The sequence below is a fragment of the Emys orbicularis genome, chromosome 3, assembly GCF_028017835.1.
Source record: "Emys orbicularis isolate rEmyOrb1 chromosome 3, rEmyOrb1.hap1, whole genome shotgun sequence".
Lineage (NCBI taxonomy): Eukaryota > Metazoa > Chordata > Testudines > Emydidae > Emys > Emys orbicularis.
The window spans coordinates 116963775-116985330 of NC_088685.1; the positions used below are offsets into that span (position 1 = coordinate 116963775).

General features: G+C 41.8%; 1 protein-coding gene across 1 annotated transcript in view; it reads left to right on the forward strand.

The window, feature by feature from the left end:
* The window catches only part of MTHFD1L (methylenetetrahydrofolate dehydrogenase (NADP+ dependent) 1 like), a 213350-nt gene that overhangs the window by 95000 nt on the left and 96794 nt on the right, over nucleotides 1-21556 (forward strand). Inside the window, exon 20 of the mRNA XM_065400405.1 lies at nucleotides 4138-4249. Within this exon, the coding sequence (XP_065256477.1) occupies nucleotides 4138-4249 (112 nt within the window). The remainder of the gene's footprint in view (nucleotides 1-4137; nucleotides 4250-21556) is intronic.

Genomic DNA, 21556 nt, shown 5'->3' on the forward strand with positions numbered 1-21556 from the left:
CAATAGCAGTTATATGCTTCATTTAATTCTATCCTATTTTGTGGATGCTCTTTTAAAATTCTCCTTTTCTGTGATGCTTACAAAAATCTTGACAACGGTTAGACTGCGGGTGTGTGGAGACCACATCCTATTATACTGACCAATATTCTCTCATTGTTTCCCTGTACTCCCTCGGGATCTGTATCCATCTCTTGTCTCATCTTATACTTAGGGCTTCTCTACACTACAAAATTAAGTCAACTTTATCTAATTCGACCTCGAGCCTCCGAATTAAGTCAATTGTGCGTGGCCACACCATGCTCACTGTCTCATGGAGTGCGTCCTCACTAGTAATGCCTGCATTGACGCACAAAGCAGTGCATCGTGGGTAGCTATCCCGAAGTGCAACTTGCCGTAGTGTGTTTTGGGAAGTTTGTGCAATGCCTCATGGGACCAAAACATTGTCGCAGGGGAGAATGGGAATATGGCGTCGGCATCCCATGATGCACTGTGCTCCCTCCCTCGTATCAATGGCAAACAACCCAGTGGTTTTCACGCCTACACCATAACCCCAGAAGCATGGAAGCTGCTCAGTTGTGCACTCTTGCTGTGAGCATCTCAAACACCTCGTGCCTTCTCCTTCAGTATTTCCAGAGCCGAAGTAGGGTCCGCCGCACGGAACATAGCGATGGTCTGAAAGCAGCCCTGCTGCAAGCCATAGAAAAAAACAATTCACAGTTGCTGCTGGCAGTCACAGAGCAGCTGCACTCTGTTGAGTACCGTTTCTGGTCCCGTGAAACAAGCACTGACTGGCGGGACCGCATCGTTTTGCAGGTATGGGATGATGAGCAGTGGCTGCAGAACTTTCAAATGCGGAAGACCACCTTCCAGGAACTTTGTGCAGAGCTTTCCCCTGCCCTGCAGTTCAGCAACACAAAAACGAGAGCTGCTCTGACAGTGAAGAAGCGAGTGGCGATCGCTGTTTGGAAACTTACAACACCAGACGGTTACCGGTCAGTGGGGAATCAATTTGGAGTAGGTAAATCAACCAAGGGAGCTGCTGTGCTCCAAGTGTGCAGGGCCATTAATCGACTTCTGCTAAGAAGGGTAGTGAGTCTGGGAAACGTGCAGGACATAGTGGATGGTTTTGCTGCGATGAGGTTCCCTAATTGCGGTGGGGCAATAGATGGCACACACATCCCCATCTTGGCACCATACCACCTTGCCAAAGAGTACGTAAACCAAAAGAGATACTTTTCAATGGTGTGGCGAGCACTGGTTGATCATGGGGTGTTTCATTGACATCAACGTGGGATGGTCGGGAAAGATTCAGGACACGCGCATCTTTAGGAACTCGAGTCTGTTCAAAAAGCTGCAGTCTGGGACTTTCTTTCTAGACCACAAAATGAACATTGACAATGTTGAGATGTCGATAATTATCCTGTGGGACCCAGCCTACCCCTTGCTCCCATGGCTCATGAAGCCATACACCGGCTGTCTGGACAGCAGTAAGGAACAGTTCAACTATAGGCTCAGCAAGTGCAGAATGGTGGTTGAATGTGCCTTTGGTTGTTTAAAAGGGCTCTGGAGATGTTTACTAACAAGGTTGGACCTTAGTGAAGAGAACATCCCCATGGTTATAGCTGCCTGCTGTGTGCTCCATAATATCTGTGGAAAAGAAGGGGGGAAATTTTCCGCAGGGGTGGGCAGTTGAGGCAGATCGCATGGCAGCCATTTTTGAGCAACCAGACACCAGGGCAATAAGAAGAGCACTGCAAGGGGGGCTTTGTATCCGCGAGGCTTTGAAAAGCCGTTTCAATAATGAGTCTCAGTAATGTGAGCTGCTTATCTGCATTGTGCTTTCCCAAACCTTCACCTGGCTTGTATCACTGTCCCTGTAAAGCCAACCCCCCGCCAAAGCCCACTGCTTCTATTCAATAAAGAACATTTACTTTATTTAACAAACATAAGTAAAGAGGGAGAACAGAAAAAAAAAAGTAACTTTGGGAGAAAGGGGTTATCAAGTTGGAACAGGAGAAACATTTTCAGCTGTGTAACATAACACCACATTCCAGACCATCAAAGGTCTGTGAATGGGCGGCTTCTGTTCCTTGTACCCTCCCTCTGAGTTAAGTGAAAGGGATAATGGGGGGGACACGTTTTCACTCTCAAATTGCAGAATCTCTCATGTGGGGCCCCAGTCTCTTATCAGCCACTTTAAACTACTTGACCACCCATTCCAAGCACAGTAAAGGCACATTAGCGGCCGCGTGGTTTGGCGATCCAGAATGTACGTGGTGGGGTGCGTCTACATGCCTTTTTTTCTTGTAAGAGCACTTTTAATGAGAACTTCCCCCATTTCCCCTAGTTGACCCTATTTGATATCAATCTCCTGAGGGTAACAGAGGCAGAAAGGAAGGAGATGCTACAAGCACCTGGGTATAGACCCGGTCCTTATGCTGCTATGCTGTGTACTGCAATGATGCCAGCAGAATTAATTCAGGAGTTGCGTGGGAAAGTGTCCTACCATGGTGGAAGAAGTAAGACTGCCTTGCCCAGAAACCTTCTGCAAAGGATTGCAGAGCACCTCCATGAAAGTTTCCTAGAGATATCCATGGAGGATTCCAGGGCTATCCCAGTCCACATAAACAGTCTTTTCTGGGGGCCACCCGCTGCGTAGCTGGAGCGCCCTCTTGTAAGCAGAGAACCACAGCACCTTGCTTTTTCTTCACAATAAACATGCAATGCCACTGAATGTGTGCCCCCGCTAAAGTTTAACTGGACTTTGATTGTAACTGTATACTCACCAGAGGTGCCTTCCACAGCATCACGGTCAGCTACCGTGACGTCCTGCAACCCACAGGACTCCAGGGTTAAAAATATTTCCTGGCTCTTGGGGAGAATGGATCTGCCACTTGCCTGTTGTCGTCTCCTCCTCCTCCTCCTCCTCTACCATATCATCCTTCTTGCTGTCTCTAGACTCACACACCTGTGAGGTGTCCACGTTGCTTGTGGGGGTGCTGGTAGGGTCACCCCCGAGAATCGCATGCAGCTCGTTGTAGAACGCATGTGTGGGGTTCAGCACCAGAACGACTGTTCGCCTCCCTTGCCTTCTGGTACGCTCGGCGAAGTTCTTTTATTTTCACACGGCAGTGCCGTGTAGCCCTTCTCTCCCGTTCCCTGAGCGATCTTTGCATAGATGTCAGCATTTCTTCTGCTGGATCGGAGCTCTCCCTGCACACACACTTCTCCCCACACAGTGATGAGATCCACCACCTCCTGTGCAGACCAGGCTGGAGTGTGTTTGGGGCGTGTAGGCTCCATGATCAGCTGTGCTCAAGCTGGCACACTCCCAATGTTGATCAAACAGGAAATGGGAAATCAAAAGTTCCCGGGGCTTTAGCAGGGGAGGGCTGTTTCCTGTGTACCTGGCTGCAGTGCAGCAGAGTTGAAAATGATCTCCAGAGCGGTCACAGATGAGCATTGTGGGACACCACGTGGAAGCCAATTAAGTCGAATTACACAACGCTGCATCTGCACTACCTCGCAGTCAACCCATGAAAATCAAATTAAGCACTACACCTCTCGCAGAGATGGATTACGGAAGTCGACCTTAGAAGCGACTTAGGTTGGCGTAAGGGACCTGGTAGTGTAGACATGTACATTAATAGGTCGACTTAAGGCAGCTTCCTTCAACCTAACTTTTTAGTGTAGACCAGGCCTTAGACTGGGTCTGGGACCATCTTTTATTCTGTGTTTTGTACAGTACCTTGGGCTCCTAGGCACTACAGTAATACTAATATAATACAGTATCCTGTTGTGTGTGTAGTCCTGCAGTTTTAACTACTGTCATTTAGTGTTCTGTTATGAATGAAGATCCTAAAACAAAAGTGATCATTTGTTGCTTCTTAACATCTAGACTTTCACATGAATGGGGCTATATGCCCCCTGAGATTTCACTAAACGCAATCCCCTAAAAAATTATCTGTCAACAATGTCGTTGTTATCTCTTAACTATCATATGGTTTCCTGTCCCTGTGCCCCCTAGGCAGTTTTTTCAAAATTGTATACATCAAAAAAGTATACACCTATGGAGTCAGTTCCTTTCTCTGGCTGTTGTATTACCTGGGATGTAAATTCTCTTTTTGTATCTTCCAGGGAACTCCAGTATTTGTGCATGCTGGACCGTTTGCTAATATTGCACATGGAAACTCTTCAGTTTTGGCAGACAAGATTGCCCTGAAGCTGGTTGGAGAAGAAGGATTTGTGGGTAAGGTTCTCCCCCACCCATTTTATTATTATTACTCTCTCATGACCAGTTCCTGCCAGTTGTTGGATTTAGTGTGCGGGTGCTGGGGGGTGTTGGTGGCTTGTGATAACCTGGAGGTCAGAGTAGATGATCATATGGTTCCTTCTGGCCTTAAACTCTGACTGTACAATAAGGTGTCAAACCGTAGCTGTATTGCCGCAATCAATAAGTTAATACTGAAGGATAAAATTGTACTGACAAACTATGTTGATAGTGTGTTCCAGACTGAAGTTAAGAATATTGTTTAATACTTCTTCAAAAGTCATAGTGTAAAAATGGCAGCTTCTTACTCTGTGTCTGCTCTGTTCACTTTACTAACTACATCCCTAGCCTGCATTGAGAGTCACATGAATGGACAGAGCCTTATTAACACCAAAGAGATTCTGTGGATTTCCACCTGCACAGTTTTTATTGCAGGACCAGGGCCTAAAATACATTTTTACTACTTATTAGCAGTTCAGGACCAATATAGTTGTGGAAGAGGACTGGATCCTATTATAGCTCAGATCTCTCAGCAGAATGATTAGTTAAATTACAAAAATTTTAGTAGTGGAGATATCAGAAATCAGAAAGAATTCAGCTTGAGTTTTAGATTCCAGGTTGAGATTGTGCTGCTGACATTTAGAAATAGAAAATTGTTTACATGTAAACAGACTAAATTGTATATGAAAGTCAAACATGGAATCTGATGGAACAGTTTCAAGTAACATTTTTATAGTATAATTGCTATTTAAATACTCCTCCACTGTGTTGTGAAGCCAAACAATAACAGCACAGTTTGAGAGCAGGAGAACCAAAAAGTCTCTTTATAATGATCTAAACTGAGTGACAGGCAAAATAAATGCAGAACTTAAATAATGAAAAGTAAATTAGTTTTTCAAAAGTCCTTTGTTTACTTTTAATTTTGAGATTATTAATAAAGATTATTTTTATCATTCCCAGATTTATGTTGATATAGATTGATGATTCTGGTTAAGCAAACGTAAAGATGTTTTTGTAAAATAAAGTGCTATGGTAATTGTAAGTTGTTAAACAGACACAGCTATATTCTTACTTCATTCCAAACATAGGGGAAATAATCAATATTAGACGTTTTCCCTCTAGAACCACTTTGTCCTTTTCCATTCAACATTTTCATAAGATGGCATTATAAACATGCTCATTTGGTCCGTTTTCATGAGCAATGTATAACCCTAAAAAAGAAGGCTGGGCTACGTACTGCAAACAAGTTCACGTGCCTTGTAATTTTAGCATGCACATATACATCGTACAGAGAGGTGAGGCTTTTATTTTGTGAAAACATTTCAGTTACTGCTGCTTATTTCTCTGGTTCCTGCTGAGTTCTAAAATATAAACATCTTGTGTAAGGGAAGATATGTATATTTTTTTTAATCCTCACTATAGCTATCAAAGGTAACACTGAATTTTTTACAATTTAGTTATTTTTACAAATATGCTTGTGATGACTGAAAACAAACTGCCCTGCTTTTCTAACTTTTCACATCTTGAAATCCCTAGCAATCTTAGATGCAGTTTATTTTTATTATGACTATGTTGGGAAACCGAGCGACTTACTATCTAACCTATTTTGTCACCACATAACACCACGGCTAACAGATATCAAGTGTACACATAAATGTCAGTGGTATGTGTCTGCTCCCTTTGAGGAGTTGTGCTCACCCTTTGTCAAGGAAGTTCCCATCCAGGGATTCTCTGAAACCTTGTCTGCCCTTGGATTCACAGGTAGCAATGGAAGAAAGTCCTTTTATCCACTGATGGATTGTCTAGGACATTATGACTTTTTATAGCGGTGTGGATGTGAACTTTGCTAGAATTGAATCAGGTTATTCATCTAACACGTTAACATTAAAATCCTCCATAAGTAGTAGCTTGCTATTAGAGAGACTTTATACAGGATAGAGTACAAAACTGGCAGTGAACTCTTTGGGGTATTAACTTCAGGAAAAGTTTCTTCCATTTCTGATCTTAATGCTGGAGAAATTCATGTATATGCATGTTTTAGACCCAAACATTGGTATAAACTGCACACAGAGGACAAATTCTTCTCTCAAAAGATGTTTACAGTATTGAATTTATCAACTTACCCTACCAAGTCAAAATAATTGGTAGGGTATGTAGGGGTCTGAGACATAGTTACAGATGGTTTGTCATTCACGATGCTGTAAACCAAACTATATTCACCGCGGTAGAGAAAAAGAAGGTAGTCTTGCGTAAGATGATGATAATGAGCCTTATAAAAATAATGCAAACATATGAGTAGAGGAAAACTTTTAAAAACATATTGAAGCTGAATAGTCATAATAACCATGACGAATTAAGATCAACATTGGATGTAACAGAAGATACATTAATTGTGTAAAGTATCTGTTGGTTATACTTTTTTTCTCTAATTTAAGTAGCAGCGGAGATTTAAAACCAAACAGATGTAAGGGACCTGGGCACAGGTGGTCTGGCCTAGCAGTCACAGCTTGGCTGGAGTCTGCATGTGAGGGACTGTAGCCAGTGAGCAGGAGTTGGAGAAATCATTAGAGAAGCGGTTCTCAAACTTCATTGCATCATGACCCCCTTCTGACAACAAAAATTACTGCATGACCCCAGAAGGGGGGACCGAAGACCGAGATCCGCTACCTCAGGCAAGGGAGGCCAAAGTTGAAGCCCAAGGGCTTCTGCCCTAGTTGGGGGGCATGTAACCTTAGTCTTGGGCCGGGGGGGAGGTGGGGGCTTGGGCTACAGCCCTGGGCAGTGGGGCTTGGGCTTCAGACTTGCTGGGGCCCAGGGCCAACACCAGCCTTGGCGACCCCATTAAAATGGGGTTGTGACCCACTTTGGGGACCTGACCCACAGTTTGAGAACCCCTGCACTAGAGCCGGGTTTGGTAAGCAAGAGTCAGGATCGGAGTCAGGCTAGAGTCGGAGATCAGGGGTAGTACCAGGCCGGAGTCAGGAGGCAAGAGTCGGGATCAGATTCAGGCTGGGATCTGAAACTGGAGTTCAGAAGACCCAAAGTTGCCCAGATAATTTCCTAAGGCACCCTCCAGGGTTAAATAGGGTGCTTGGCCAATCAGAGGGCTGCAGGATAATGTCATTCTTAGTCCTTTAGGTTGTACTTCTTGTGGTACCTACTCTTCAAAGTGCTCCCTGGTTGTGGGTCTGCGTGACCACCCAGGGGCACTTTGGGAATGTCTGCAGACCCAGGTTCTAGTCCATGGATCCTTACAACAGGTAGAAATTGCTTGATTTGTCTGTATTTCATTAACTTGAGTTTTATATCTTTTTTTATATACTATGGATTTACCATTCACTTATCACGGGATATTCATCTTGCACAGGTCATTTTTTAACCTCTCCTAATACTACTGTCCTTGGAAACAAAGACTCACCAAACGGGGATGTATTTTTGTTGTTGTTGTTGTTTTCCTGAACAGCAGCAAAATTAGTTGCATAAAATCATTTTGGATAAAGTTTTTTTATTTTTTATTTTTTTTAATTTTCAAAACATTGAAAATCAAAGTTTTAATAATGGTTGTAATATCTGGAGTCATTTCAGGCCTTTGTATCATTGGGCAGTGATTGGTGGGCATTTGAATTTAATTTTTGTTTGCAAGAACAATGGTCTACTCAATGTTTGAGTAGGACCTCTGACCTGACGTCTCGTGGCTGTCAAATGAATAGCAATAATTAAGAAAATGGTGAATTATTCATGAAAATGTAGAGTTGTAGTCATTATGGAAAATGAGATTTTCCAAGTAGACTGTATGCATTTAAAATGTTTAATGCAATGGTGGTAATCTGTTTAAAGTGCACTGATATTGCAAGAGATGGATTTTCTTTATCACTAGTTTTGCTGATGTACATCTGGACAGGAACTGTTCGTTCCCACGTGATAGTCTGAAAGCCCATACTAGGTGGGAACACTTTGTACTCTTGATACATTAGTTATTCTCTGATAATGGAATCAATATTGCATTAAGATGTATAGCAGATATAAGCCCTGTTCACTGTTACGTGCTTTCCTCAAATAAATCAAAAGCTTTTTAAGGGTTTAACATTTTTAATGTGTTCATTTTAGTGACTTCTATTGCTGTATCCAGTAACCTTTCCACATGGCAGGTCTGATTGATATTATCACTATGGAAGGAGGATGTGGCCAACACATTTGAATCTGTATGCAAGATGTAGAAGGTGAAAGAACTACCTTTGTTGCTGACTATTATTTCTACGTTCAGTTCAGCTTAGTGTTGCTCTCAGCCTGTATTTGCACTTCATATAATTTGCTATATACTTGTCTGTTTAAAATTCTTTTCTCTTCCATTGTTTGGTTGATTATTTATTTATTTATTTATTTATTTATTGGATCCACTTCCTCTGCCAGAGTGTGAGGCAGTGTAGTTAGGATAGTTTTGTCAATTCTCAATTTTCTTCTGTAGCTACTCGATAGGGGGTGCACTTGAAATGCAGAAAATAAATCTCTATAAAACTGGGCTCTTTTTAGCTTTAAGTAATGCAGTCTTTGGTCCACTAAGAGAAGGCTTTCCTCTAAACTGTGAATTAATAGACTCTTATGCCTCGATTTAGCAAAGCACTTCAACACATGCTTAACTTTATGCACATTTATATCCATCTCTGTTCAGCAAAGCACTTAGGCATATACTTTAAATCAATAATGTATTTAAGTGATTTGCTAAGGTGGGGCCTTAATTACTTTATCTAAATGGAGAGATTTTTGGGGAAAAAATTCTCACTGTTGCTAGTAAATAGCAGTAGCAACAGCGAGAGCTTTTTAAGTATCATGTTATCTGACTCTGTGCAGAAAAGATCTAAAACAAATGGCGTAAAAACTGCCCCAGCCCCCACTGGGGCCCTGTCTACATTAGTGCTACCACCAGGAGCTACACTAAGCTGCATTGTGAAACATTCACTAAAAAACCCTGCTTTGTGTCACTGAGTCTTCAGATCTGTGACATGGAGATTGTTCAGTTGCAGAACTATGGCGTCAATACTTCTCTCCTCAGAGAGCGAAGGAGGGCTTGTAGTTAGTGCATAGGACTATGGCTCAGGAAACTGAATTCAGGTTCGGGCTCTGCCCCATACTTTTGGTATGACCTTGGGTAAATCACTTACTGTCTCCATACCTCCACTCACTATCTGTAAAATGGGGATAAAAATATTTTCTCTGTCTATCTTGTCTAATTAAACTGTGGCTTTTCAAGGCAGGAGCTGTCTCCTGCCGTGTGTTTGTACAGTACCTAGTGGCACAATGGAGCCTTGCTCTCAGCTGGAGCCTCTAGGTGCTACGATAATATAAATAAATAATAATGAAAGTAGAGATAGAGCTATTGTGAATAGCAAATTGTAGAGGCTCAGTCAGACTGTTTATTCCCCTTACTTGGAGCTGAATGTTGTTTAATTCATGGGAAAGTGTATTATTTATCCTTTTGTATTGACCAAGAGTATTTGTGTCTGCAAGCACAATAAACCACCTTGCCTTAGTGTTCATTTCTGCGCATGAGCTGGTGTTGCTTCATTGTCTTTTCTATGTCAGATCATATATGAAGAGTTATGTTGAAAAACTGCAAAAATCCGCATGAAAAAGGCTCCATCTTGAGTTTTTAATAGTTTATATAAAACAGGCACATATTATAACACAGCGTACTTCGTGTTAAAGGTGCCGTGTGCTGTACTATAACTTGAGTCTAGAGAAATCTGGATCCATTTTCTTTTATTATCCCCTTTGCCAAATATCACAAAATTCTGTCATTTCTGTCATTGTAAAAAGATAAACAAAAGTGTCCTCAGTACCCCATTTATTATTACTCTTCACCCGCAGGAGTTAATAGTCTACTGTATTTTACCTCTAAAATAGATTGTTAATCCATTTTGATGGAACTTCCATTTTTTAAATCAAAGATAAAGGTTTTGCAAATGAAGCTTTTTCAGAAGTTCAGGGTAAATTCTGTCTTCCATTTCTATAACCAGTTATTTATTCTACAAATGAGTTGGAAATGCATGGTGCTGTGCTGTGCTTTTGGAATTTTTTTTTAAAGGTTGATTTAAAGTTAAGTCCATATGTATCATTTTAATTTTGACTCTTTGATCAAAGTACAACCAGAGCTGAAGTCGGGTCTCTTTATTGTGAAATCCTGGATTTGTCAAACTATCTCTGCTTGGGAGTTTAATATGTGAGTCATTCAAGTGAACTGAAGTCTCATATGGGCAATCATAGAGACACATAGAGTACGCGTTTTAGGTCACTTCCCCAGGGCAGGATTGTTCTGTATAGTATAACCTTATGTGCTTTGTCTAATCTATTTCTAAATGTCTTTCTTTTAGAGCTTTTCTTTTGCATCTGTATCTCTGATACACCAATCAGCATCTAGTTCTTCATTGGTTTGCATTGTCAAATCTTCTCACTGCTTCATCCCTGGCTCTGTGCACCATTTATCTACAAATTCCTCTTGTCGTTGCTGTCAACAGGAGTTTATAATTTAGTGTTGTTCTAATGAACCTCTGTAGACAACTCTGGAGAGGCACGCCCAACCACTTGACAGTTTGTTTCCAATTTCTGTACTGCACTGGTGTATATCTTGTGCTTTTTAGACAAAATTAACTTAACTGTAGAAGGAGACCTAACCAAACTAATGATTCCCATAACTTCATGCTTCCTGTCAGGTCTGCGATACTGATCTTTACACATTATGTTTCAGACCTTTGCAGCCTCTCACATGCCTCTTTATCCTGTGTGCCAGCAATGGACAGTCCCTTCCTTGGTCTTCATTTTCCTTTTATATGAAAGCTTGCTTGAATTGGTTTCTTAAATCAATTCTAAATCATTTCCTTGTGGTTTAAATTTATGATTAAACAAAGTGGACAGCTGGTGTGGCAGGGAGAGAAATTGTGAGCCTAGTTTGTATGTCACATGCTGTGGTTCAGGAAATATGATGTCTTTATTTGTATTCGGTTACAGTGTTTTTCAGATTTCCCTTTTCCCCAGTTCTCTCAGGCATGTGTTCTAGGAGTAGTTCCATACTCGGGCCTGATCCAAAAAAGCTAGTCAATAATGGGGGCCAGTCCTCAGCTGGGGTAAACTGGCATAGATCCATAGACCAACTGAGGCTCTGACCTCCTTGGGGATAAGCTCCCTTGTTCTAGGGAACCTTTTTTACTTATTTATTGTACCCATATTTGTCATTTTTCTTCATAATTGTGCTTCCACTCAAGTTTAGAAAACCGGCAATTAATAAAGCTGTATCTTGAATCTGCTGTCAAAGATTTGTGCGGAGAGTACAAAATACCTTTCTCTCCCTCGTGATTTCTCACTGCCACTTTGAAGATTATCTTTTTATTATTTTTTCCAAATATGTAAATGAGAGTATTTGCTACCTACAGTAACCATTCTAAAGAAACACTATTATTTATATAAAAACCTAGATGCCATATCTGACCTGGAGCAGTACAGTAGACAAACTTACAACTCAATAGCACTTTGACATGGTCAAAGTGACAAGCTAGGAAAACCGTCTTTTGCAGCAGTGTTTTGATTGGATAAAAGAGGGACAGGATTGCATTTGTGAAGGCCAGAGAATAGGATGTTGTAGTAATCAAGACATAACTCCAGCCTAAGTGTTCAACTTTTCACGGTGTGGATGGAATTGAAAAGCCATACCTTAGAGATATTATTCAAGAAGAGTCTGCAAGATTTAGATACAGCCTGGATACGAGGATTTAGAAAGAGGGATGAGTTGAAGGTATCCCCCAGGTTATGGGACTGAGTGAAGGAGCGGATGGTGGTTTCGTCTTGGTGACTGAGAAAGGAAGGGAGTGGAGAGATTGAGCTCTATTTTAGCCACACTGACATTAAGCTGATAGTGGACATCCACAATTTGATGCCAGAGACAGAGGCCAAGATTTTTGTTTGGATGGTCAGACAGGTCTGGAGCAAAGAGGCAGGTCTGAGAGTCATCAGTATAGCATGATAGTTTAGTTAAATTAGTGTTTGCAGATGAGCATACCCATAGATAAAGGTGTAGAGGGAGAAAAGAAGGGGACCGAGGGCAGAGCTCTGTGGGAGGATCATCGGAATGACACACTGAAGGAGCAATTAGAGAAGTAGGAGAATCCTGAGAGAACAAAATCAGGACAAGATATCAGGAAGAACCAACAGCGTCAAAGGCAGCCAAGAGTCAAGGAAGATGAAGAGAGAGCACTGGTTCTGAGCTTTGGCCAGGAATAAGTCATTAGAGAGTCATTTTAATTGGAGGGGTGGGGCAAGCCAAACTGGAGAAGAGGAACTTCAAACAGTGATTGTAGAAAGCCCATTCGATGAATTCTTGATGGTTCAGCTATATGTTTTTAAATGTAAAAAATTGTTTAGATAAGTGAATCTAGAAACTACATAGTTATATTACTTGTTTAATGTTTCTTTGCTCAAGTTGAATACCAAAGCTTTTGTCTTCAGATTATAGTAGGTTGGTATTGAGCAGAACTCAAATGTTTGTTATCAAAGCTTTATGGCTTGCTTTGTAAAATATTTTTAGAATCTGTAGTTTCATGTATATAAATAAATAAAAATACATAAATTAACATCCTAAATTGCCTCAGTGTTAACTATAGGGCTCAAAGTATTTCCTCCCTGAAAAAAACCTTGAAGCCCCATAAACCATCACCTCGTGTAAATGTGTATGTATAGATAGTCCATACATCATGCCCTGAAATTTGAGAATTCAGGCTTTCTCAGACCAAAGGAGAGAGTAGGTTTCAAAGTCAACAGACACTCACTAAGAAAACCCTCCCTTCAACCCACATAAGCTGAAATCTCATTGTGGTTAGCTTGAGTGTATGAACTGATCTCAAATGTCTCAATAGAATACAAGACAAGTTAAGATTTTTCTTGAATTGAATCATTTCAAGAAATTAATTGGAAGGTTCCACCTAAGAAATGTTACTAAAGGGCTAGATTTTGCAACCCTTGCATATACTTATGAATGTTTACACCAGTGATCCCATTGAGGAAGGGAAAGGAGACACCAAAAAGAAAAGACCTTTTCTCACCTCAGCAATGTAGAATGCAGCTGGCCACTCTCTCACAGCTCAGTTGGTGCTCATGTTGGCAAGTCCCTTGTGAGATTACTTATGTAAGTGCTCACTAATGTGAGCAAATGTTACACAATCTAACCATAAGCAAGCAGTCAGCTGCATTCTGCACTGATAAAGTTCTCATGGTCTCCCTTTTCTTTTTTGTTGGTCTACCCTTTCTCTACTAGTTCTGTCCCATTACTGCCCTCTGTTGTCATAAACCAGTCACATCCTTTTCTTTTCCTGACTCCGCTGCTTTTCTGTATAAGTTGTATTACCTGTGGTCCACTGGGGGAATAGAAAACATAAGTGTCCTAACAGATTGACACATCTCTTGAAACTCTGGGATGAGTTTCAGCTAAGGATGAGGTCTGTTGTAAATCAGGGTGTTGAGAGTAAAGTGAATATGTTTTTTAAAAGGTAAAATAAATTGATCCTGAACTCTTTGGGCTACGGTTTGGATAATTGCTTGCTCGTCCAAGCAGTTTGTCCTGAACTGGTTCCCTCATTCTGTACAGAAGGACCCCAGCATTAGAATGAATAGAATACAATTTTGTCATTCCCAGTGTAATTTGAGAGGTGCTTTGGGCAGGGGAAGAGGGGATTTATTGTGATCCATAATGGTTTTTTCCCGTTCAGAAAAGATTCTTTGTTATTGCTCTTAGCTGACGCACTTAGCATAATTGGAAAGACTTTGGCAGACATTTTTACTGGTGTAAACCTAAGTAGAAGCAGTAAAGTTTTATAAGCTGTCTAAATAATTGACTTTCTTTATATTGCACTCGAATTCTTGTTAGAATAAACAAACTAGTGATGCTAGCTTCTTAGTGATCGATTCAGTACATATGCAGTTGTATTTCAAAAGGGTATCCTTTTTATATACACTCAAAACAGACACTGTGTAACAAAAGTTTACAAACCACCTTATAAAAATAGTGTGTATGTGTTTAATGTACTAAATGAATAATCTCCAGTAGATTTTTTTTTACATTGTAAAATATTTTGAAGTATTGTCTCAGTAGTAATCTTTTTCTAAAAAAGGAAATAAAGCCTAAATGCTTTGGTTAAATTTCTTTTGACTCCAATAGGACATGTGATGTATTAAATTTGCATGTTGAGTTAACGGATCTTATTTGTTTTTGTTTTTTGTTGCTTGATGTCACTGAAAAGGTTCCAAGCAGTGGCCCTCCGGAGAATTTTAATTTTTAAGATTTTTTCCCAGCTTCTGGTTCCCTTGATTTATAACATTCCATCTCTAATTTCTTCAATTCCGCTTATTTTCACAGTGGAGAAAATGTAGTGCCTCGACAGCATTCTATTGTGCTAACAAAATTCCTTCTTTTGTGGGGGGTGGGGGTGATTTCTTAATCTAATAATGTGGCACAATGATACTGTATATGCAGTAAGTTATCACTGTAGTCAGAACAACTTTACAGGTCCTTGACTGCCCTTCAGATGTGATTTAAAACATTGTTTATATCACCTGTGCACATCTTTCCTTAATTCTGCAGCCCAGCATCTCCAACAGTTGTGGAGGTCTGAGCTGCTCCCCTGCTCTCTGCAGTTCACAGCGGCTGATCAAAGTCTCAGTGCTACATACTCTAGCCATGCCCCCTTTGCTCCTGCTTGCTGCCAAATTCTCTGCCTCCAGGGCAGTGTGTGTACAGTAGTTTTGTTGCTGTTGCCTAATTTCTCCATTTCCGTGAGTTCTTGGCTATTTTGGGGGCCGTGGTGAGGATTGTTCTCCCTCTCTAACCCTTTCCTCCTCCCTGAGTCAAGCCTCCATTGCATTGTCTCCATGCTGGCTCCTCTGCACACCTCAGGCGTGGCAGAGCAATTTAAAAAGCACAGAACAAAATTTAAATGGTGTTCCATCTGTGAGACAGACTTCCTGGGCTTGGCAGATAGTCAGTTGTGCCGAGCCTTCTGTCCCTAACTCCGTTAGGTCCCAGGGCTCTGAATTGGACAGACGTGTTGGGTCCCCTACCCACCAGAGTGACTGTGACTCCCAAGATGGGAAAAAGGGAACAGGAGTCTCTGAGGGGAGCAGAAGGGGCCTCTAAAGATGAAGCAGGGAAAAAGAAGCAGGGCTCATAAACAGTCCCCTCCTTCACAATTCAACCCGAGGGCTGTGACATCATATCCCCTCCCCACTCCCTGGAGGAACGGGACCCAGCAGGAGAGGACTCAGAGAGATGTCTCGAGAAGGCTTCAAGCCTGAAGGAAGACGAGCTGCAAAAGGCCTCAACAAAGCAACAACAGACCTCATACACTCACAAAGCATGCAAAAAAGTTAAGAGATCAAAGAAAGGAAAGAGAAAAAGTGCAAAAGGAATTGATTGGGGATGAGTGGGATAAGCTTGATAAGGGCAAGCACATTAACAAAACAAACAAACAAACAAAAACCTTAAGTTCCGTAAGATTCAGGAGCATGGGACCCTACTGCAGGAGGTACTGAAGGTTGATGCCACTGTAGCGCCCCTAGCAAGAGATATGGTTATCCATTCAGAATGGAAGTTCTACCCTAAGGACCTCATGGATAGAAAGATGGTGGCCACTCTCAAAAAAGACTTTGAGGCCTACTCCGCCACCCTCAGGCCATCCCTAGCAGCTACCTGCTTTGCAAGGGCATCTCTCTCCTGGCTGGAAGATCTCAGGGCCCTAAAGGGTAGAGATCACCCTGACTTCGACTCTATTTTAAATAAAGTTTTCCTGGCCACAGCATTTGTAGCTCAATGGATGCAATAACATTCTCAACTAGAGCCAGGGCTTCCAGCTCAGTAACCAGGAGCCACTTATGGCTCCAACCCTGCAAGGTGGATACCCACTCAAAGCAGATTCTGTGCTCTCCTTTTTGGGGAGAAGCTAGACAAAGAAGGTGATGGACAGTGAGGCAATATCCAATCAGTCTCTCTTGATGCCACTTAGTGCCTTTAGGAGAGAGGACAGACCAGACTTCAGACAGAGATGCTCTTTTCATCGTCATCCTCACTGAGATTCTCCAAATTCTCCAAAGAAAAGCAATGGAACCGAGGTTCGGGGGAACTAGAGGGAACCCCACCCCTCCCAAAGACTTTTTATGACAAAGACCTCATAGGCCTCTACCCAGAGGTGAAGCTAGGGGGCCGAATTTTCCACTTCCTGGAGGAATGGGTTGCATTGTCCATGGACAAGTGGGTCAGGAAGATAATTAGGGATAGTCCCTCAAGTTACGGGCTTCACCCCAGTCCATTCTTTATCATGTCCGCTATCTCCAACAACCCTGTAAGGCACAATCTGATCCAGACCAAGATATCTCATCTTTTAGATGTGGGAGTAATAGCATTCCCTCAGAAGAAATATTCTTGGGGTTCTACTCCATCTTCTTCATTGTTCAGAAGCACACGGGGGTATTCCGAGGCATCTTATATCTCAAAAGACTCAACGAGTGGGTGAAGAAAATGAGGTTTTGGATGGAGACCTAGTCCTCTGTGGTGTTGTCCCTGTCCCAGGTGGATTTTTCTGACTTCACTGGATCTAGTGGATGCATATCTCCATATTCCTGTCTGAACATGCCACTGCAGATTTCTAAGGTTTGCTTACAGCAAGAATTATTATTGATACTGGATGCTCCCTTTGGGCCTCTTCTCAGCGCCAAAGGTCTTTACAAAGATGATGCTGGTCATCATAGCCAGACTCACGTTGCAGTGTATCTGCCTGTAGTATGCTTTCTTGGAAAATAACTTCATCAGAGGTCCATGCCCAGCAACAGTGCACAGAGCCACGTCCTTGATGCTCAATCTCTTGCTGGTGCACAGCTTTGTTATCAATGTCAAGAAAAGTTCCCTGACTCAGTGTGATTGAGAGAAAAGACAAAACAATGACCAGCCAATAACTATATGGACTTCCAACTGGAGATTTGGTTACAACCGTTGGTCATTGGCACTGTATTATACTGAAAAACATACACTGTAGAATGTATCTCATGCTGACAAAACTAGACTCTACTAACAAAACATAGTTGCTGTTCTGTTGATTTAGTGAGCTAGGCTCAGTAGTACATCCGTCCTAGCAATGCTGCTGCTGAATCCAGGTAGACTGGTAGAAAGTAGTTTTCTGTAGAAACATTGGGAGCTCACTGAAACCATATTGCGTAACATTTCTAGCACATTCCAAATCAACACTTAATAAATTCTAGATAGAATGTGGCTCTGACAGGTCTAAAACGGAAGAGACCATGGAACCTCTGCAGTACACGTAGTATGGCTAAACCAGTCCTGGAGAATAGCAGAATTGAGCAAATTGGTGTATGGTTTTGAAGGTTGGGTGTTTACATTTGAAAGTGACTAACTAAGGACTGTTCTTTCATTATATAAAATTGTATTGAACTGAGTTGCCCATCCTACAGGAGTGGAAAAGACATCTATTGAAAGTATGGTTAAAATAGTGAATTGTGGTGGGATTGCTACTCTAATGGCCTTATTTTTCATTCTTGGTTTGTTTGTTTTTTCATTTTATATTTTTTTATAACTTTTGTATTTATTTAACTTGGTGATAGAAAAGATGGATTAGATTCAAACACATTAAGAGCACATGCGTGCTACAACTTTTAAACTTTGGGCGAACTTATCTGTCTTCCTTCGTTGGATTGTATGTCTTACTTTTTGGCCCTATTTAATACTTGATTTGCTATGTTGATAACTTGATTGAAGTTGACAAACGCAACTTTTAGACTGTCTGCACCGTCTCACTTTCAGACTACAGGGGTGTGAATAGCAATGCAAACCAAAGTGCTGTGCTGTAACTCACCTGTCTTGGATGCTGCAGGTGTAAACTAAAAGGTTCCTAGTTTAAATTAATGCAGTCCTCTTCAAACAGGTCTACATTAATGCGAAATAGGAACCTTTTACTTCATGACTGCTGCATCAACATGGGGGAGTTACAGTGCAGCACGTTGGTGTGCACTGCTATTCACACTCCCATAGGCCAAACTGTGCGGCAGTGTAGACATGCCCTTTGTTCCCCTGCAAATGCATGATGAGCTAATGCGTCTAAAGTGCCTTCAATTTAAGCTCTGGTTATAAGTTCAGAGTGGGAATGTAGCTCAGGAACTGTGCAGATGCTTTTCATGCATGAGGACTCTGCATCAATCCCCATATCACAAGAAGAGCTCTCAGAGGGCTGAGTAAATAGTCTCATAAATCTCAGGTTGCAGATTCAGTTTTTACTGCAGCCAATTTGGAATCCAGCATGCAATTTGGGTCCCTTCGTTACAGCATTAGTGGAAGGATGCTTCAACAAAAAGTTGAAGTTCAGAGAAGGGCACCTAAAATGATAAAGGATATAAATGAAGAGTGTGTGAAAGAAATGTATATAATATAACTGTAACTTTAGGCAAAGGTGAATAAGGGAGGATGTGAATACTGTACAGATATTTGAGTGATTATTAATAGAAGGTTGCAAAGGGACTTCTCTTGCTGAGTTGGCTAAATGAAGTGTGATGGTCTTAAATGGAAAATGGAGAAATTCACATTAGTTATTAGACAAATGGCTTAACCAGGAGGAGAGTGAGATAAATTGGCTTGTAATCTAGCTGAGTTAGCTAAAAATCTTAGTGGGAAACGTTACAATCCTGCTCTCTGTAGGAACTGGGGACTGCATGACCCAAGTGGTTTCATTTTACCCATCAATTGTGATTCTGTTCTATGATCAGTGCAGCTCTGCAAGTGGAGTTACTTTCTCACAGTGATTTTCAGCAGCTGAATCCTTCTTCCTTTCCCGAGAATACCAAGTAAAAAAATAAAAGTATGTTAGTGTCATTTCAGTAATTTTATGATGCAGGCTGTAGACCCAGTAGTTTGTGTCTGTATCCTGAATGCTAGGATTTGAAAAATTTACCAGACAGCTTCTAATCAGAGGACTAACCCCGCTAGCCAGACATAGACATAAAAGACGTAGGTGGGATTCCCACTAGCAAAGTTCATGGGCAGTCTTGGAAGTTTCTAGAATCAGCCGATCAAGGCTCCTCTGCGTTTTTCATGCCTCTAGGTACCCCACTCTGATTTTTGCAGTGTAAGTTACCAATTATTGTTCTTTGACTTATGTTGCATATTCCTGCCTCATGAGAAGATTTCTTTTTTTCTTTAACTACTACTGCCATGAACTGGTACTTTTTCTTCTTGAACAGTTTATGGAAAGGCATGTTATTTGTTGATATTAACTTCTCCATGAGTTTGAAACATTTATTGTCCTCTTTGTAGACTCTCACCAGCAAACCGCTCTCTTTCTAGGCTCCCTGCATAATCTTGAAGAGTAATTTATAGACTGTGTCATACATTTCAACATTTTTTTCCCACTGAGACATGTAGCTAATACAGTGAAATACTGTTCCTCCTGCAGGTAATAACTGGGAGATGTCCCTTTTCACAAATTCACAAAACACGGCTCAGCAACTTTGTCAAAAATACCATTCCTGATAACTTCTCCATAATCTGTTCACAAAGAGAAGATACCCTCCAACTAAAATTAAATATGAATGAAAATAACTAGAAGCTACTTTCCATTTTAATAGTTTCACCGGACATGTACAGTAAAAAAGTTATGTTTAAATCATGGTGAAGAGCACTGTCCCTGCCCATAATGAATTGGCACTAACTTGCATTATGGGGAAGAGTGGGGTTGAGGGAACTATCCCTTCCAACATTTTTGTCTTAGTGAAGAATGTGGGGGATTGAAGCAGGCTTCCCTCGGAGACCAGTGATCAGGCTGTGGCTCAACGGTCCCCAAAGTCCTAGGGTCACTTTTCCAGGCAGTCTGTGGGCCCTGTAGCCAAGCTGGAGTCTGTCATTCCCTGGTGCTCCCAGAGTTCTCCCTGATGGTGGGGGCGGGGGGAAGGTACAGGGACCCCAGCCCTTCCTCTCCACTGGATCACTGCTCAGGGATCAAGGGGGAAGCGAGCAGTGTCTCAGAGTTGCCTCTTCCTGATGCATCAGACCAGCCTCCCCTAGACCACTTTCTACCTCCCCGCTCTCTCTTCAGTTTGGTATGTGGTTGCTGCACTCTCCCTACCCCCAGCAGAGGGTTCCCACTGAGTCTCAGCAGTCAGATGGGTATTCCCCAGCCCACTTCTCAGTTTCCGGTTATTCTCCCTTGGCAGGGAGCAGGGGACGGAAAAGGATCAGGCCCTTGGCTTCCCAGTTGGGTCTTATCCACTGTCAGAGTCCCCTTTTAAGCAGATCCTCCATTTGGAGCATGCTCTGCAGCTGCTGAGGTGTGGGGACCCTCTTGGGCTAGTACTGCTCCTTCACTCCCTTAGCCTTTGTTTGGGGTCTGTAAACCGCATCGCAGGGAGAGAGATTGTAGCTGAACAGCAACCAGATCCAGAATGGTACATACATTATGATGTAGCCTTACCTAGGAGTGATTGATGACTCAATACTTGGCATGCCCTGAGTGATTGGACCAAAAGATAGAAACATTGATCATTCTGATTCAACACTGTTCTCTGCAGTGACATCTGTTATATTCTCTGTGGGCACCAAGCTCCACTGTCTGTGTGCAAACACTTTTTGTTTTATGACCAAAGCAGATTGAGGGGAAGTGGCAAGATATTCTGTCTGCCTTCCCCTTCTGATAATTGTGCCCATTTGAAACCCCCCCACACACACACACACACACACCCTGCCTAACTCTTGATATTAATTGATTTAATACTGTGTTCTTGCTCTGTGATTTGTGGCAGTCTCCAAGGATACCACTTGATGTTGCAGAAAATATGCTTACTCAGCACACTCTACGTTTCCCTTCACTACCACTTCCTTGTATTTCCACTGCTATTAAAAATACATTGTATTCAGAGATGCATGTTAAAGTTTTATTCTACTTCCAAACAGAATGCATTCCTCAGCCACCCCAACATTTTCATGAGATGGACAAAACTGCAAAAGCAATGGCTAGACGAGGTGTTCAAGCTAACAGCCCACAGGCTGAATTTGGAGAGGACAGGTTTTCAGTGAAGCGGTTCTAACTCTCTTCCTGCTCCCCCCTTGATTTTTCAGAACCAATATTGATTGACTTTTCAAAGTATGTTGCAAAGCCTATCTCTTTTCCTAGGTTTTTTTCTTAGGCAGTTGGAGGGGTCAGTTGTGAAGGTTGACGGGAGAAGGAGTTTAGTCGCATGAATTTGTACTTGTGCCCA